The sequence below is a fragment of the Balaenoptera acutorostrata genome, chromosome 16 (assembly GCF_949987535.1).
Source record: "Balaenoptera acutorostrata chromosome 16, mBalAcu1.1, whole genome shotgun sequence".
In the NCBI taxonomy this organism is placed as follows: Eukaryota; Metazoa; Chordata; class Mammalia; order Artiodactyla; family Balaenopteridae; genus Balaenoptera; species Balaenoptera acutorostrata.
Genome location: NC_080079.1, coordinates 84356598 through 84375925, shown reverse-complemented (window position 1 = coordinate 84375925; position 19328 = coordinate 84356598). Strand labels below are relative to the sequence as shown.

The 19328-nt window shown below is 35.6% G+C and overlaps 1 protein-coding gene across 3 annotated transcripts in view; it reads left to right on the top strand.

Moving 5' to 3' along the window:
* Positions 1 to 19328, top strand: part of TMEM26 (transmembrane protein 26) — a 49499-nt gene that overhangs the window by 21388 nt on the left and 8783 nt on the right. For 2 of the 3 annotated variants that reach the window (XM_057530677.1, XM_057530675.1), the window contains exons 3-4: positions 2270 to 2437; positions 4057 to 4277. In XM_057530677.1, coding sequence (XP_057386660.1) covers positions 2270 to 2437; positions 4057 to 4277 — 389 coding nt within the window. The remainder of the gene's footprint in view (positions 1 to 2269; positions 2438 to 4056; positions 4278 to 19328) is intronic. The other variant, XM_007170838.3, reaches the window with a different exon arrangement.

Below are 19328 nucleotides of genomic sequence, written 5' to 3'. Positions count from 1 at the left end.
TATGGTCCCTTTATTTCGAAGTATTTTCAGATACATTTTCTCATTTATACACCCAGCAACTCCTTAAGTTAGACATGGTATATGGATTTCTATTTTATAGAAGAGGACCCTGAGACTAAGAAGGGTTAAGTAATTTTCCCAAGGCCACACAGCTAATCAACCACAGTTCTGGGGCTTAGAACCTGAGTCTTGACCCCTAGTGCATTAAACCACACTGCCTTTCTCAATTATGTGTTCTATGTTTTACAGGAATTTGTGTCAAAATCATCTGGATTTTTCATGATGGGAAAGGATAATTGAATTTCCTTTCACATTTTCCCTTTACTCTACACCCTAAATGCCCTATGACTTGGCATTAGAAAAACATCCTGACCTATTTCATGAAAACATTTCTCCTAGATGGTCAATTCTGTACCTTCATTTCTGAATCTGGCTGGGTCTACCTGAATGGAAACAAAATGCTTATGACAACAATTATGACCTTAACTCTTAGTCAAGTCTATTTATGAAGTGGCACAAATAAAGCAATGGAAATTTTCTGGTCTTGACGGTGTCACAGTCTGGTTGACCCAACGGAGTATTTTTGAAGCTATTAAAAGTTTTAAGACATAGCCAATGAAAAAGTGACTTGTTGGCACCCAGATCATCCACATAGCTCACTTATACAATGCTGAATGTAAACAATATTACCATAAAAACAATACAAGTCAGGTTAGGTCTTAGGAGTCAAACCCACTGTTCTTTGCAGTCCTAAGGCAGCTGCCACTTAAAGGAAAGTCGCATCAATTTATAATAAATAGAGTTCTAAGAATAAAGAGGGACTCAGGTCTTTATACCATAACATGAACTACAAAACTATTTGCTATCAAGTTATCTTACGCTGCAGTATAGATGATGATTTTTTAAAAATAACAAGATGTCTATGGATTTTTAGTGATAAGAATGTAAAAAAACATATCAGGGTCACCATTTTTAATATACAATCTGCTTTCATGCCTGTAAAAGAAGTGGTCAAATTTGTTTCCTATTGCACATTAGGTTCTTAGATAGAGTCACAAAACTCCTCTGCAATGAAGATTTGTTGCTTGGTTCAAAGATTTAATTTGTTATCTTTATTATCTTTTCTCAGAGCCTTAGCTGTACAAAAAAAAAAAAAGGGTACAAACAACTGCATTTTTGTTTTTAGAGTTATGGAACATGGCCATTTTTCTTAATTATTCTTGTCATTTCACCTGTAACACTAGTTGTTTTGATGGAAGGGAGGAAAAAAATAGCTTCTTGACAGACTTTCTTTTCTCCTTTTCCAAGTAGCTCATAGAATGATGAAGTATCCAGAATAATTAAGAAAAATATACTTCTCACAGTGTTAGCATTTAAAAAGTAATAATTTCTCTCTAAATCCAAATGTGTGATCATGTGTGTGTGTGTTTGCGTATGTGTTTCAAAAGTATGTTTGCTCTGCAGATGTTTTAAAAAAAATCAACCTTTTTTTTTTTTTTTTACCCATTTGTGAAATAATCATTGGCTACAGTTACATTTTCAAGTGCCACCCCGTTCCTCTCTTATGTACTTTTTTCTTCCTTTCTGTACCTCAGATTCCCAGCATCTGGCTGGATAAAAATCACCTACAGTTCACTTGTAGAAATTTGCATGCAAAATGAAAGAACAAGAAGGGGAAAAAATGCCATTTATTTTAGGGCTATTGCTAAATTTTCTATAAACCTACACTGACTTCTAAAGTGACACAAGATGTATATGTTGGTGCGTGAATATGTTAATTTATTATTATTTGGGGGGGGGTTGTTACAGTGCTTAACAGGCATGATTGAAAGTAATTGAATTATCTATATTAGCAAAATGGTATTTTAGATAAAGAGGCTCTGGACAAGAAACAAAATCTTAGCATGAATGCTTTGACCAGGATCATACATGCTTTCATTGGTTGTTGGTTTGTTTTATAATTGTTCCAGGGTTCAAGGAAGGGATCACAGTGATCGATCCATAAATTCTACAGCTCTCCACAATGAACTCAGAGCATCTACATCCTCATAGACTTGTGGAAAAATAAGACATGTACAGTTGACTCTTTTCTCATATTAACTGAAAAGTGGTTTTCTATCTCAAGCCTATATTCTGATTTTCAGAAATGTTTATGCATACTATAGAAACATCACATAATTGCTCATAATCTCTTAGACACACTGAAGCTGTCTTAAACTCTACCTACTGTGATATTTTTTAACATATTGCCTTTTAAAACACTTCTTAGTATTGCAGTAGCCAATCTGAAGGAATGTCAAAGAACACCAGCACCAAAGAAGACTTCAATCAAACTCTGTTGTCAACTGAACAAACCAACAGAGCGGATGATCTCATTGAGACGGTGAGAGCTTTCTCACTGTATATTAAAGGATCTAGCAGATCACCTTTTCACTTGGTGAGGATAACATACTCTATACCTTTCAGCTCATTCTTTCCTAGGGAAATTTGCCAATTGTTTGGCTCAGGAATTCACAAGATAATTTGTATTTAAAAATATTATTAAACATATTTAACTTGCATAATAGGCATATATATCTTATACACATTAATAAATATATTTAACCTGCAGTATTAAGGAACCTTTAACACTTAGATCAGACAATCTACGTACAAAGAGAGATACATACATTTGTGAAGGAATGATATAATGGAAAGATTGGGATCTGCCCTATATATTTTTTAGGTGTTTATGTTAATAAATCAGGGAAGGTTTCCAGCCAAAATAGAATTGCTTGTTTGTTCTTCTCATGCTTGATATTTGGCAAACTAACCATGACCTATTAGAAAATGATATACTGGAGAGACTCAAGGCCAAGGCCCCTACCACTGAACCATGTTTTCAACAATAAGACAGGCTACCGATTCTGTGAGGTTTAACAGAACTACTTCAACCTTCAATCACAGCTTACCCATATCACTTTGAACAAATCGATCTCACTGTCTCTCAGTTTATCATCTGACAATTGAAAATATTAACCCTGCTAGTATGCTTCCTCCAAGAATTAAATAAAATGTGTGAGTGAAAAGTCTCACAGAAGATATACAAAGAAGTGTGCAAATGAAAGGTTACTGATCTACATTCATGGCTTCAATCAGGTTAGCATCCTGCCTTGTCTTTTATCCTCCCTTAATCTTTACACTTGACATCAGCACGTGATCAAGAGGGGTAAATAAATTTTGCACAAATATAGTTAAGTCACTTGTATACATCCGTTGGAATCACTATCCAATCCACTTGAGATCTACACCCTTGTAGTCTTTAGAAGATCATAACTGATAGGGCCAATAATATACTTTAAAAGTTATTTAGAAGTTAAGTGGGCAAGAGATGGCATCCAGAATACATGAATGGGATGTAAATTTTTCTCGGAGTCCAAGAATAAGGGCAGAATAAAATTTGGTTGCTAGCTTATGAATTTTTGAATAATATGTTAAATGTTCAGAATAAAAATAACCTTATAGTTACTCTCTTTCTTTACTTTTAGGTAATGAATAAACACTATTTTATATTTTCTCCTTTGATATAGTGTTTTATAGCAATAAAACTCAGAAGAGAAGATTTGTACCATGCTAAAAATATTACCAGATTAGTAAATTCCGATTTGAAATCTATAAAAGAAAAATACAGGAATTTTTAAATTTTAATATGGAATTTAAAAAATGTTGCTATGTGTTATACTGGTTACAGAGACTGATGAAATGATAAATTATCTATAAAACACTGCAAAACTGGTTTTTAAAATATCATATAGTACAATGCCCCTAGTAAGCGAAAGGTTTAAATTACTTTCAGTTATAAGGTTGCCCCATTTTAAGGACCACATTAGCATTTTTTTTTTTTTTAGAGTGCTCAGTTGAAAAGAGTTTTACTTTCTTTATTAAGTGAAGAATCATTTTCTGAAAATGACCTTCCACAAAAGCTAACTCTTGATTGACAGCCATGGTGTAGAAGGCCTCTCTCTCTAAGGTGGTAGCTCATAATCCTTCTGTCTGTATGACATTTCTGTTAAACAGGCCAAAGTTTTTGTAAATAACTTATCTACAGTATGCGAGAAAGTTTGGACTTTGGGACTCCATCAGACATTCCTGCTAATGCTAATAATTGGAAGATGGCTTCTACCCATTGGAGGCGGGATTACTCGGGATCAACTCTCTCAACTTCTCCTTATGTTTGTGGGGACAGCTGCTGACATACTGGAATTTACAAGTGAGACCCTGGAAGAAGCAAATGTGAGGTAAGAAGGCCCTGCAATGAAAAGACCTTCTTTTCAAGGTCAGACCCACACACCTGTCTTTTTGTTCTATTATATTTATATTCTGCATGAATACGGATTTTCAGTAGATCATATATCCAGTGATAGAACCATAGAATTTGCTGCTGTTCAGGTACATGTTAGGTACCAGCCCCCTAACACACACACACACACACACATACATATGTATATATATATATATATATACACATATGCATGTATACATACATGTATATACATATATATGTATATACCATATATATATAAAAACTTTATATATGAATATGTAAAGGATGTTGCTGCTAGACAAAAGGGGCAAATAATATTACCCATGGGTAAGAACAGAGAAGCTCTGCCTGTTTGCCTGACCACAGATTAGGTGAAGCCGTGGTTATCCGAAAACCTTCTGGGGGTGGAATGACCATCCCTAGCTTCTCTTTCACATGCTCAAGTGTCCAGGAATGTAGCCAATCATGAGTCTCTTTTAGAGCAAAGCAAAGCTACCATTTCAGGGAAGAACCTAGAGGTGACATGGAGAAATCACTCCTCTAGCCAGTTGGGGAATTTATATTCCCTGACGTGAATGCAGAATGGGGCAGATTAGGTTTTATTTTACTAAATTTTATTTTTAGTCAGTTTTGTTCGAAGTGCCCAAAGGCTATCTGGTGTAGATGCCTATAAATTAAAACTTACTGAGTTGGTACTTTTATTTTTGCCACAAGCAAATAAACTCAGAATTCCTGATCACAGCTGCTTATGGAACTACTTTCTTACCTTTAGGGATTTAAGTCTCGGTGCCTAAATGTACTTTCAGCTTTGGTTGTTTTGCACTATGCTATAAAAACAAATTGCAATGAGGCTGGCTTTTAATTCTACACTTTATGCTGTGTTTCTCAAACAACGAAACATAAAGCTGAGCAAAATACACTAACTTACTGAGTAAACTTAATACCCCAATTGTAGTACAAAGTGTATCTGTAATCATAGCTTACCTTCACATGATCATTTCCTGTTCCATTGCTACTAAGTTTTCTTATACCGTAAGTAGATGTAGAATTTTAGAAAGAATCCAATCTAAGTTGACCCATTGTCCTCAAAATGTTGACTTTAGCTTTGTAGCTTTAATACCAAATATTTGGTCAGTGCTTCACATTGTATAACACATTTTCAGATATGTTAGAATGCTTACAGTACAATGAGGTTACAAGAAAATCATGAAGAGGGCTTCCCTGGTGGCTCAGTGGTTAAGGATCTGCCTGCCAATGCAGGGGACACGGGTTCGAGCCCTGGTCTGGGAAGATCCCACATGCCGCGGAGCAACTAAGCCCATGCGCCACAACTGCTGAGCCTGCGCTCTAGAGCCCGCGAGCCACAACTACTGAGCCCGTGTGCCACAACTACTGAAGCCCATGTGCCTAGAGCCCGTACTCCACAACAAGAGAAGCCACTGCAATGAGAAGCCAGCACACTGCAACCAAGAGTAGTCCCCACTCGCTGAAACTAGGGAAAGCCCACGTGCAGCAACAAAGAACCAATGCAGACAAAAATAAATTAAATAAATAAATAAATAAATAAATAAATTTATTTAAAAAAATGAAAATCATGAAGAAATCATGACCGAGCACATAAGAACGATAAATAACTATAGGCACAGTGATATGGACATGACAATATAAGGATGACTAATTCTACCTAAATAGAAGTAGACGCATAAATGCCAAATATCTAGTGAGATGAATGGGAAATAGAGTAGGAGAGGGGGTGCAGGAGGAATATGTTTTGAGGGGCTGGTTATAAAAATGTGAGAAATGCCAAACTCAGCTACCTTAATGGCCTGTTTATGAGGCCCATCCACAAGTGACACCAAGAGGCATTTTATAGGTCAGTGTTTCCCAACAGATGTGGAATATTAGATAAGTTAATGATTAAAATATCAATCACCCGGGGGGGAAATACCTTGAAAATTATGAGGGCTCATTCATGCACCAACTCTTGACTGACAGTCTAGTGTGGGCCAGGCAGTGTGCTTGTGCTAGTGGAGATTGGGGAGCAAATGGTGAGCAAGTGATGAAATAAAGGACACACAATCCTATCCCAACCCAGGTAATTTCAGTTCAGCAATTTCTTCACCCACCAATACATTAATCTGAGTGTTTTATAAATCTTTTTTTCTCATTTTAAACTTATACCATGTCCTGAGAATAGAACTGAATAAACTCTGCCCAGGTTATTGTTTTTAAGTTTCTTTTCAGGTTTCATGATCTCAGATGAAATCATTTTATTTTTAATATAACTGCATTGTGTCAGTGACCTTCTGTGGTCTCCACTAGACTTCTGCATGTCTCCATCATGACCCAAAGACTCCAAAATCAAGGCCCAGAGAGAACTGAGAGTTTTTAATTCCCTTCTAAGGCCCACCTCCCAAGTTCTGATTTCATCTCAGTCCCCATCTATACTGCAAGAATTAACACTGCAAATTTCCATCTCTTCAAAGGAAATATTAAACCCCTCTCACTGTAGTGTAGCTTTCCCCTTTGGCCTCAAAAAGACAATCATGAAGCATAAATTTAATATACATGTAAAATATGTTTACATGTAATATAGCAAAGGGGGTTACTTCATTATAACCTACTTAGCAACACTTATTATTAAAACATTTTCTTTTCCTTTTTATTTTATTCCATAATTTGAGCTGATAGGTTTAGGAGAAAACCTGCAATAATGTCTACATCACAATGATGTCTACATCTTTCTCCTGCATCCTGGTTAATACCTCAAATCCAGTTTTGTTTTGTTTTGTTTTCTTTTAACCTAAATCAACTTCCTTCCGCATGCCCACATGAAGTTCATCTTCCTAATTCTTATGAATTTACATGCACTTGTGAGAATATGGCAAATTTTTTGTAACAGCTTCACTTTACACACCATATAATTCATCTATTGTAATTCTATGGTTCAATGATATTTAATAAATTTATAGATTTGTGTAACTATCACCAGAATCCAGATTCCTTGTGTCTGTTTGCAGTCAATTCTCACTGCCACTGCCAACCCTACGCAACCACTGATATGCTTTATGTCTCTATAGAAATTCCTTTTCTAGAAATTTCATGCAAATGGGATTGTAAAGTATGTGGTCTTTGTGTCTGGTCTTTTCACGTAGTGTAATGTTTTTTTGGTTCATTCCCATTGTTGCATGTGTGGGTAGTTAGCTCCTTTTTAATTGCTGAATAGTATCCCATGCATATACCACATTTTATCTATTCAGTAGTCAATATACATGTGTATTTCAATTTTCTTGCTATTGAGAATGATATGGCTATGAACACTCAGTTACAAGCCTTTGTATGGATCTGTTTTCATTTCTCTTGTATAGATACCTAAAAGTAGAATGACTGGGTTTTATGTTAAGAAAACTGCCAAACTGTTTTCCAAAGTGGCTATACCTTTTTATATTCCAGTCAGCAATGTGTGAGAGTTCCATTTTCTCAACATCCTCACCAACACATTTTTTTTTTCAGTCTTTTTGATTATAACCATTCTAGTGGGCTCACAGTAGCATCATATTGTGGTTTTAGTTTGCAATTCCCTAATGACTAATGACGTGTAGCATCTTTCCATGTGCTGATTAGCTATTCATATATCTTCCTTGGTGAAGTATCTGTTCAAATTTTTGCCCATTTTTCATTGGATTAATTTTTATTGAGTTGTAAGAGTTCTTTACATATTCTGGATACAAGTCTGGTATTAGATACATAATGTAAATATTTTCTCCCAGTATATAATTTTTCATTTTTTTAATGTTGTCATTTGAATAACAATTTTTTTTTTAATTTTGATAAAATCCCATGTATCATTTTTTCTTCTATGTAGTGCTTTGGGAATCATAGATTCTAAGAAATATTTTCCTCATCAAAAATTAGAAATATTTTCCTCTGTAATGTTTTCACTTAATTTTTGTGTAGCATGAGGTAAGGGTCTAAGTTCATGTTTTGTCTTGTTTCATTTTGTGTTTTGGCATTATCCCAGCAGTATTTCTTGTCCCAGCTAGGACCAACTGTCTCAGCACCTTTTGTTGAAAAGACTATCCTTTCCCTATTAAACTGCCTTGGTATCTTTGTCAAAAATCAATTGACCACATATGTAAGGAGTTTTTCTGGACTTTCTATTGTGTTTCATTGCTCTGTGTGTCTATCTTACGCCAGTACTATGTTTTTGAGATTACTGGAATTTTATGGTAAGTTTTGAAACTGGATACTGTAAGCCCTCTAACATTATTCTTTTTTCAAAAATTGTTCTGATTTTTCTAGATCCTTTGCATTTCCATGTAAGTTTTATAATTAGCTTGTCAAATTCTACCAAAAAAATCCTGCTGGAGTTTTGATAAGGATTGAATTAAATCTATTAAATCTAAGCATCAATTTGTGAAGAAGTGGCATCTTAATAATATTAAGTCTTTCAATTCATGAACATAAACTATCTCATCTTTTATTCAGATGTTCCTTAATTTCTCTCAGCAATGTTTTGTAATTTTCAATGTATAGGTCTTGCACCACTTTTCCTAAATTTATTCCTAAATATTTTTCTTTTTGATAGAATCATTTTCTTAATTTCTTAATATCATTTTCATGTTTTTTATTACCACTATGTAGAAATACAATTGACTTTTGTGTGACAATCTTGTACCCAGAAACCATGCTAAACTTGTTTATTAGTTCTGTAGACTCCTTAGGGCTTTCTACATATGGGATAATGTCATTTGAAAGCAAAGATATTTTTGATTCTTTCTAATCTGTACGCCTTTTATTTCTTTTTCTTGCCTATCGCACCAGCTAGAATTTCTTGTGCAATGTTCAACAGAAGTGTAAGAGTGGACCTTTCAATCTCAAAGGATAAGCATTCTGTCTTTCACTATTAAGGATTATGTTAGCTGTAGGTTTTGCACAGATATTTTTAATAGATGCCCTTGATCAGTTGGAGGAAATCCCTATCTAGGTTACTGAGAGTTCTTTCTTTTCTCTCTCTTTTTCTATGGACACTGAATGTTGTTAAATGTTTTTCTGTTTTTCTTATGATCATTGTGTGGTGGCTATCTTTTATTCTATTAATATGGTGTATTACATTAACTAATTTTCAGATGTTAAATCAACCTTGACTTCCTGGGATAAATATCACTTGGTTATGGTATATAATCCTTTCTATATGTTGCTGAATTTGGTTTGTTAACAGTTTGTTAATAATTTTTACATCTATACTCATAGAGCATATTGATTTTTAGAAATATTTTCAAATGATATTTTTCCTGGCTTTGGTGTCAGGGTAGTATCCTTCAATGAATACCTCAGGAAGCATTCCTTCTTTATTTTCTGAAAGACTTTGTATAAGACTGGTGTTAGTTCTCCTTTAAATATTTTATAGAATTCACTTAGGAATCTATCTAAGCCTAGGTTTTTCTTTATGGGAAGATATTTTATTACTAATTCAATATCATTATTTCTTATAAGTCTATTCAGTTATTCTATTTCCTCTTGGGTCAATTTTTATTATATTTTTCTTTCTAGGAATTCTTACATTTTATCTAATTTCATTTTTTATATAAAGTTGTCCATAATATTATTCCTTTATACTTGTGTCAATTTCTATAGGGTCACTTATTATGCCCCCCCACTTTTCATTCTGAGTTTGGTCATTTGTGTCTCCTCTATTTTTTCTTAGACTTCTCAATTTAGTCAGTCTTTTAAAATAACTAATTTTCGGTTTCATTGATTTTCTCTATTATTCTGTTTTATATTTCATTGGTTTGTGTTCTAATGTTTAATTTTTCCTTCCTTCTGCTTGCTTTGGATTTAATTTGCACTTCTTTTTTCTAGTTTCCTAAGATGGAAGCTAATTGATTTGAAACCTTTCTTCTTTTCTAATATGGTATTCAAAGTTATAAGTTTCTTTCTAAGCACTGCTTTATCTGCATCTCATAAGCTTTGATATGTTATCTTTTTGTTTAATACAGTTCAAATTATTTTCCAGTTTCTCCTGTGAGTCCTCCTTTGACCTATGAATTGTTTAGAAGTAAGCTGTTTAATTTCCATATGGGGATTGCCCAAATTTCTCCCTGTGTTTTCTATTTTAATTCTGTTGTAGTCTGAGAATATACAAAATTATTTTAACCCTTTTAAAATATTGAGACTTATGGCCTAGCATATGGCCTATCCTGGAGAATGTTCCATGTGGGCTTGAAAAGAATGTGTTGTTTGGTTGAGTGTTCTGTAAATGTAAATTATGTCAAGTTGGCTGACAGGGTTGTTCAAGTCTTCTATATCCTTACTGATTTTCTGTCTAGTTGTTCTATCAATTATTGAGAGTGAGGCATTGAAATCTTCAACTCTAATTGTTGAATTGTCTATTTCTTTTTTCAGTATTGTCAGTTTTTGCTTCATGTATTTTGAGGCTCTGTTTTTAGATGTGCACACATTAATTTTTTAAACTTCTTCCTCATGTAGTAACCATTTTTCATCATGAAATGCCACTTTTTCTCTAGTGATATTTCTTGTCTGAAAGTTTATTTTGTCTCATATGAATCTAGGCACTCTATTTTATGATGACTATTGACATGGGATATCTTTTTCAAACTCTGTATCTTTACAGCTAAACTGTATTCCTTATATACCACATATAGTTGGATCTTGCATTTTCCTCTCAGTTAGACAATCTTTGTCTTTTAATTGGAGTGTATATTAATTTCCCAGGGCTGCCATTACCAAATACCACAAACTGAGTGGCTCAATACAACAGAAATTTATACTCTCTTAGTCCTCAAGGCCGAAAGTCCAAATCAATGTGCCAGAAGGGTTGGTTTCTGTTAGAGGCTCTGAGGGAGAATCTGTTCCCTCTTGTGGCTGTCTTGTGGCTTCTGGTGGTTGCTGGCAGTTCTGGTGTCCCTCAACTTGTAGACACATCACTCCAATCTCTGCCTCTGTCTTCACATGGCATTCTCCCCAGTGTGTCTGTCAGTGTCTCCAATTTTTCCCCTTCTTATAGGGACACCAGTCACTGGATTAGGACACAGGTTAATCTATTATGACCTTCTCTTACCTTGACTACTTCTGCAAAGACCCTACTTCCAAATAAGATCACATTCTGAAGTCTACGCAGACATGAATTTGGGGGGACAATTTCCAAGCTTTTGCAATGTGTTTAATCCATTAATATTTAATGTAATTATTGATTTGGTTGAATTATTTATTTATTTAGTTAGTTAGTTAGTTAGTTATGGCTGCATTGGGTCTTTATTGCTGTGCGCGGGTTTTCTCTACTTGCGGCGAGCAGGGGCTACTCTTTGCTGTGGTGCGTGGGCTTCTCACTGCAGTGGCTTCTCTTGTTGTGGAGCATGGGCTCTAGGTGCGCGTGCTTCAGTAGTTGTGTCATGCAGGCTCAGTAGTTGTGGTGCACGGGCTTAGCTGCTCCACGGCATGTGGGATCTTCCTGGACCAGGGCTTGAACCCATGTCCCCTGCATTGGCAGGAGGATTCTTAACCACTGCGCCACCAGGGAAGTCCTGATTTGGTTGAATTTATATCTGCCATTTTGCTATTTGTTTTTCTGTATGTCTCATTTCCTTTTTGCTCTTGTGTTAATTATTTACTGCTTTAAAAATATTTTTAATGAACAATTTTAATTCCTCTATTGATTTGTGTATTGTTTTATTACAGTGGTTACTGTAGGGAATACAATGTGATTTTAGATCTTCACACTCTATTACAAGTTAATAACTCCATTCCCTCCCCCTCTTTTTTACAATTATTGTCATATATATTACATCTTTATATGTTATAAGCCAAACAGTACAGAGTTTTATAATTATTGTTTTAGAGACTTGTGTTTTTTTAAAGAAATTAAGAGAAGAAAAGATATGACTGTATATTTATATGTTCTCTTATATTTACTTACATATTTGAAGATGCTCTTTATTCCTTCTTGTGGATTTGAGTTACTTTCTGGTGTCATTTTCTTTCAGCCTGAAAGACTTCCTTTATTGTTTCATCTAAGGCAAATGTGCTAGCAACAAATTCTCCTAATCTTTGTGGAGAAATGTGTGTATTTTTCCTTCATGTTTGGAAAAATAGTTTTGTTCTATGAAGAATTCTTGCTCCATAGTTTTTACTTCAGCATTTTATACGTATCATTCTGCTTTCTTCTGGCCTTCATTATTTCTGATGAGATGTTAGCCATTGTTTTGTCATTACCCTGTACAAATGAGTCGTTTTTCTTTTGCTGTTTCCAAGATTTTCTCTTTCTCTTTGACTTTCAGTAGTTTGTGATGTGTCTAGGTGTGGATCTCTTTGTCTTAAACTTACTACAACTTTGTTGATCTAGGATCTGTAAATTAATGTTTTTCCTCAAATTGAGGAATTTTCAGCCATCATTTCTTCAAACACTTTTTCTGACCCATTGTCTTTTTTTCCTTCTGGGACTGCTATTACAAATAGAAATGCTTAATTGCGTTCCACAGGTCTCTGAGACTGTTCATTTTTCTCCTATCTGTTTTACCTACTAGTCTTCAGACTGGATAGTTTTCACTGATGTATTTTCCAGCTCACTGATTCTTCTACTATCTCAAATCCATATGTAGAGTCAAACTGCACAGTTCACCTACTGAATTTTTCATTTCGGTTCCCATATTTTCAAATCTAGAATTTCTGTTTAATTCTCTATTTTATATTTCTTATTTCAGTTATTTATTTGTTGAGTCCCTGTCATCATATTTTTCTTTAGTTTATGGAACATCGTTTTCTTTCATTCTTGAAAATATTTAAGACAGTTGCTTTGATGTCTTTATCTGCTAAATCCAGTATCTGGACCCCATTAGAGTCAGTTTCTATTGATTAATTGATTGTTGTTGTTTTCTCCTGAGCATGGGTCATGCATTCCTGTTTCTTTGTATGTCTCATACTTTTTTGCTGAAAACTGAACATTTTGTATTATGTTTTGTAGCAATATATTATCCTCAGGCTTCCCCACATGCCTCAGGAGTCTTTTTGTCATCTTTGCTGTCTCGATAAATTGCCTGAACTTAATCTGAGGACTCTATCTTCTCTTGGATTGCAGTCACTGATGTTTCTGTTCGGACTTGTTTATTTTTGTTTGTTTGTTTTTTTAATTCTTATTTTTGTCTTTAGCATGGCTATTAGGGTCACACCTATAATTACACTGTTTAATGGTCAGCCAAAGATTTGAGCAGCGTTTGTGATCAAACACTCTGAGCCCTTTTGACTTCCACCCTCTGCTGATGGATCTGTGTATGAGCTGGATCGCACATTCAAGTTCAGAAAGTTTTCATATATAACCAGTTTTAAATTTCTACTGGGCCTTCTTGGATCGTCCCTGCACATGTCTGGCATACTTGGAGACATTATCTAGCCCTTCTATGGCTCTCTTATTTTTGGAATCTCTCCATTAAATTTTGATTTCCCCTTTGATTTCTTCAGTGATCACTTCGTTATTAAGTAGTGTATTGTGTAGCCTCCATGTGTTTGTATTTTTTACAGATCTTTTCCTGTAATTGATATCTAGTCTCATAGCGTTGTGGTCGGAAAAGATACTTGATATCTCCATTAAATTTTAAGTTAGTCTGCCCCTCACCCACCTGGGACCGCAACCTCAAAGTAGGAAAGCCATAGGCTTCCCCATTCATTTCCAACTAAATATACTGACCACACCTTTAACCATGGATTTCACACTCCACTCCAAATTAAGTCAGCATACTCTGGTCACAAGGGGCCTCTGGTTTTCATTGCTAAGCTCTCCCTGGTAAAACCACCACTCTGACTGACCAAGGCAGCCTTAACATTCCCCTCAGCTTGATTAAACCTTAAAAAAGTTTATTCCTGAATATAAGCCTCTGCTCCCCCTTTCCTCAGAGCATTGATTTTAGAAAACTTGCAACTGTAAATTCTTTTTATGTCCCTTTGAGATGCAAGTCTTCTCTTAGACTCTTTCCAGCTTTACAGCACAGGAATATCTTTCTCAAGGATGTGAGAGCCATCCCTTTGAAATGTGATCATCAAGAAAGATAACACCCCTATCTCCTAGTCTCTCTGGGACGACAGGAACCTAACTTATATCAGTGCCAATTAGCAAACACAGATGGCCTAATCACATTGACCAACTTCCCTCTCTAACAACCTCTAGTACTGTTCCACTAGCTCACCCCAGTGTTTAAAAACTCTTCTGCTTTTTGTTTCAGTGGGGGTGAATTCAGTCCCTCTCCCTTACTGTAGACTTCAATAAAGCCTTCATTGCCTATTTAACTGTCTGGTGCAATTTTTCCTTCACACAGCAAAGCTGGAGGTTTAAGGGAACATCCCATGGGCAAGAATGCCTTAGACGCTCACTGTTCTTACCTGCATTTCTACCAGGTTTTCATGAATAAATGTTACTCAATTTGTTATTTGCCTTTGGTTTATTTCCAGAGATCTGAAGTGGTTGTTTTTGACAATTTGTCCAGTGTTATGTATGTTTGCTGGGGAGAGGATTTGCTGACCATTTCATTCTGCTACAGCCACCCTCCAACATTTTAACAAGTCTGAATTTCAGTATAATTGCCAGGAAGAGTTAAGTAGTTACTTACACCTTTGGAGATCACTCTCTGTAGTCTTTTTTTGAACACAGATCATTTACTAAAAAGAAAAAACACACTTGGTAAAATGTTCCCCTAGCATTACTGCTACTTCACTGTGATTATCTGACCAAACAAAGGAGAGTTTTTCTATGTTTACACTGTGTGCTCTTTTAGTTTAGCTCTTTTTGCTTGATGAAGCATTTCTTCCAGGTTAGCTTAATAGCTCATTTGCTTTCTTTCTTTCCTTTTCTCTCTCTCTCCTTAATTTTTTCGCTCCTCTGAAGAGGTTTGTTGGATGCTTTTTAAAAAGCTAGAGCAACTCTATCCACTGATTATCTCTTATTTATAGGAGTATTTACACTTTCAAAAAGAAACAGTTAAGCAAATTAGCAATGCATGAGAACACACCCTCACACTATGCACAAAAATAAACTCAGACTGGCTTAAAAACTTAAATATAAGACAAGACACCATAAAACTCCTAGAGAACATAGACAAAAAATAAATCTTACCAATGTTTTCTTAGGTCAGTCTCCCAAGGCAACGGAAATAAAAACAAAAATAAACAAATGAGATCTAATCAAACTTACAAGCTTTTTCACAGCAAAGGAAACCATAAACAAAATGAAAAGACAACCTATGGAATGGGAGAAAATATTTGCAAACAATGTGACTGACAAGAGCTTAATTTCCAAAATATACAAACAGCCGATACAACTCAACAACAAAAAAACAACCCAATCAAAAAGTGGGCAGAAGATCTAAATAAACATTTCCCCAAAGAAGACATACAGATGGCCAATATGCACATGAAAAGATGCTCAACATGGCTAATTATTAGAGAAATGCAAATCTAAACTACAATGAGGTACCACCTCACACTGGTCAGAATGGCCATCATTAAAAAGTCTACAAGTAACAAATGCTGGAGAGGGTATGGAGAAAAGGGAACCCTCCTACACTATTGGTGGGAATGTAAGGTGGTGTAGCCACTATGGAAAACAGTCTGGAGGTTCCTCAGAAAACTAAAAACAGAATTACCATATGATCCAGCAATCCCTCTCCTGGGCATGTATCTGGACAAAACTATAAACAAAAAGATACATGCGCCCCTATGTTCATATCAGCACTATTCACAATAGCCAAGACATGGAAACAACCTGAATGTCCAGAGACAGATGAATGGATAAAGAAGATGTGGTACAAATGTACACTGGAATACTACTCAGCCATAAAAAAAGAACGAAATAATGCCATTTGCAGCAACATGGATGCAACTAGAGATTATCATACTAAGTGAAGTAAGTCAGAAAGAGAAACAAATACCATATGGTATCATTTATATGTGGAATCTAAAATATGACACAAATGAACCTATCTATGAAGCAGAAACAGACTCACAGACATAGAGAACAGACTTATGGTTGCCAAGGTGGGGGGGGGGGGCGGGGTGGAATGGACAGGGCATTTGGGATTAGTAGATGCAAACTATTATATACAGAATGGATGGACAAAAGGTTCTACTGTACAGCACAGGGAACTATATTCAATGTCCTGGGATAAACCGTAATGGAAAAGAATATAAAAAAGAATGTATATTTATGTATAACTGAGTCATTTTGCTGTACAGCAGAAATTAACACATTTAAAATCAACTATACTTTGATAAAAAAATTAGCAATTTATGACTTTATTTTTACTTTTCACCCAATAGTTGTGGTGCACTGATTTACCAAATGCCAGTCTTTTATCCTCCTAGTTTTCCAAGCAGAGAAGTGATACTCACATCTATAATTATACTTCAAATGATCTTTTGTCTCTGTATGAATAGAGCCCATTGTCTGCTTACATGCTTCTCAGTTGACATTTATGAAGACAGATTACACATGAGAAAATGGGGCAAGACAAGTTGGGGAGACAATTACACAATAGAGACAATGCTGGAGAAATTCACTCTAAAATTCCTTCACAAATTTGGAGTGTTTGCCATTTAAGCTCAGTGACTTATTTATATTCCAGCGTTAAACCTTCCTGGGTAAATTTTACTGTCTGAATTAATAATACAAATTTGTCTGCTCCAAAGATTTTCTGGCCATCTTTTCCAAAGTTATTTTTGATAACTTTAGTAATATGTTTCTCAACACCCACATTCTCCCATATTGTGTGTGTTCAGATAATAATACTTGTGAATGCAAAAGACATATATTTGGTATTAGAGGGTTAGAGTTTGACTTACTTAGGGCTAAGGTCAGTTTATTATTTATCCCTGTTTTGTATAATAATAAAATTAAAACACAAAGAGTTTAAGAAATATGTTCACATAATAAAAATAAAAATACTATTACTACTACTTACAGTAGTAGTGGATAATATTTATTTATCTCTTGCTGTGTTCCAAGCACTGTTCTAAGGGTTTTAGTTGTGATAAGTTATTTAGTCTTTACAACACCACCATGAGGTAGATACTGTCATTACCACGATATTATAAGCTGAACAATGGCAGGCAAGAGAAGTTGCAAAAGTCTCAAGGTTACGTGGTAAAAAATAAGAATACTTAACTTGTGGTAGTCTACCATGCTTAGTCTTTATCCAGTGCTGTTCTAAGAGCTTTATATGTTTAACATATTTAAACAATATATTTAATAAAAATTATCATATAAAATCCAATAGCTATTATTACTGTCATCCTCACATTGAAGGAGGGTAAACTAAAGCACATAGGTATTAAATTACTTGTTCATATTCGTGTAGCTGGTAAATGATTAGTCTGGGACTGGAAACCCACATCCTATCTGTCTGGTGAGGGTTAGAGCTGGTATTTAAACTCTGGCAACCTAGCACCAGAGCTCATGCTTTACCACTTCTTTCTGCTGCCTTGCAGACAAATTGCACATGAGTTTTTCGTAGAATTACTGAAGTTTGAGATGAGAAGAAACTTCAAAAGTGACCATCTATTGAGAAACCTATTTTACATCTGTTACAAAATCCTCTCCAAAATTTTCTCAAGTTTTTGTCCAGACTTTCTTTGAAAACTTTCACTAATAGAGAATATACTAACCCCAGGGGCAACGTGTTCTATTTTGAATTAATATTATTAGAAAGTACTTTCCTCTATTGTGATGAAATTTGGATTCTTACAGGTGCAACTCAAATCCTCTGAACCTGAATTGGCCCTCTGAAGTCATAAGAAATAAGTTTAATTCCTTCTCCGCATGATAACCCTTTAAATGTATGAAATAAAGTTTTAAAGCAATCTTCTCTAGTTTTTAGTTCCTTGAACTATGCCATGTCTAACATGGCTCTGAGTCCTCTCACCACCCTAGTCTCTCTTTTGGACCAAAAATGTTTTCAGTGTTCCTCCTAAAACATGAAGAACAACACATAATATGTCAGATACACTCTGAATATTGTAGAATAGAGCAGGGCTAAAACTTTCCATTTCCTTCACGGAAATACTATCATGGAAAGGTTAAAAAGATGGATGCTGAAATCACTGGCCAAATAGGGATAATAAGTGTACGTACTTTGTCGAGCTGGTATGAGGATTAAGTGTGATCGCAGAGTTAAACACTTAGAAAACTGCCTGGCACATAGTATGAGCTCAGAAACTGCAGGTAAGATTATTTAAAAATTCAGGCACTTATTGAAGGTCTACTATATATAGACATTGACTTTGCAAAGAGGGAAAAGTTATAGACTGCATTCCCTAGGCTTTTTTTTTTAAAAGGAATTCCTTTATTTTTATTATTTATTTATTTATTTATTTATTTTTGGCTGTGTTGGGTCTTTGTTTCTGTGCGAGGGCTTTCTCTAGTTGCTGCAAGCAGGGGCCACTCTTCATCGCGGTGCGCGGGCCTCTCACTATCGCGGCCTCTCGTGTTGCGGAGCACAGGCTCCAGACACGCAGGCTCAGTAGTTGTGGCTCACGGGCCCAGTTGCTCCGCGGCATGTGGGATCTTCCCAGACCAGGGCTCGAACCCGTGTCCCCTGCATTGGCAGGCAGATTCTCAACCACTGCGCCACCAGGGAAGCCCCCCTAGGCATTTTCACTTAAAATTCTAGACTTTAAACTTCTCGGGAAGCGACCTATGACTGCATTTGATTTTGGAAAATCATAAATCATGTCAAGCTGTGGACTCATAATTAGATAACAGGAAGGGAAAATCCTTGAGCCTTTTTAATGGCTGCTGCTGTGAAGTGCTACCTCTTCCATCCTATTCTAGGTCATCCAGTTACATCCTGTCAAGATCTTTGGGGATCCTGATTATGTCTTCTGGGGTATTGGTTTCTCATCCAGCCCCTAATGTCATATGTTCATATGAGAAGCCTTCCATCAATGTCGGCAACCAACTCAGTGATGAAATGTGAAGTAGAACAGAATCAAAGGCAGAGCCTGCAGCGACCCTTGGAGAGCTCCC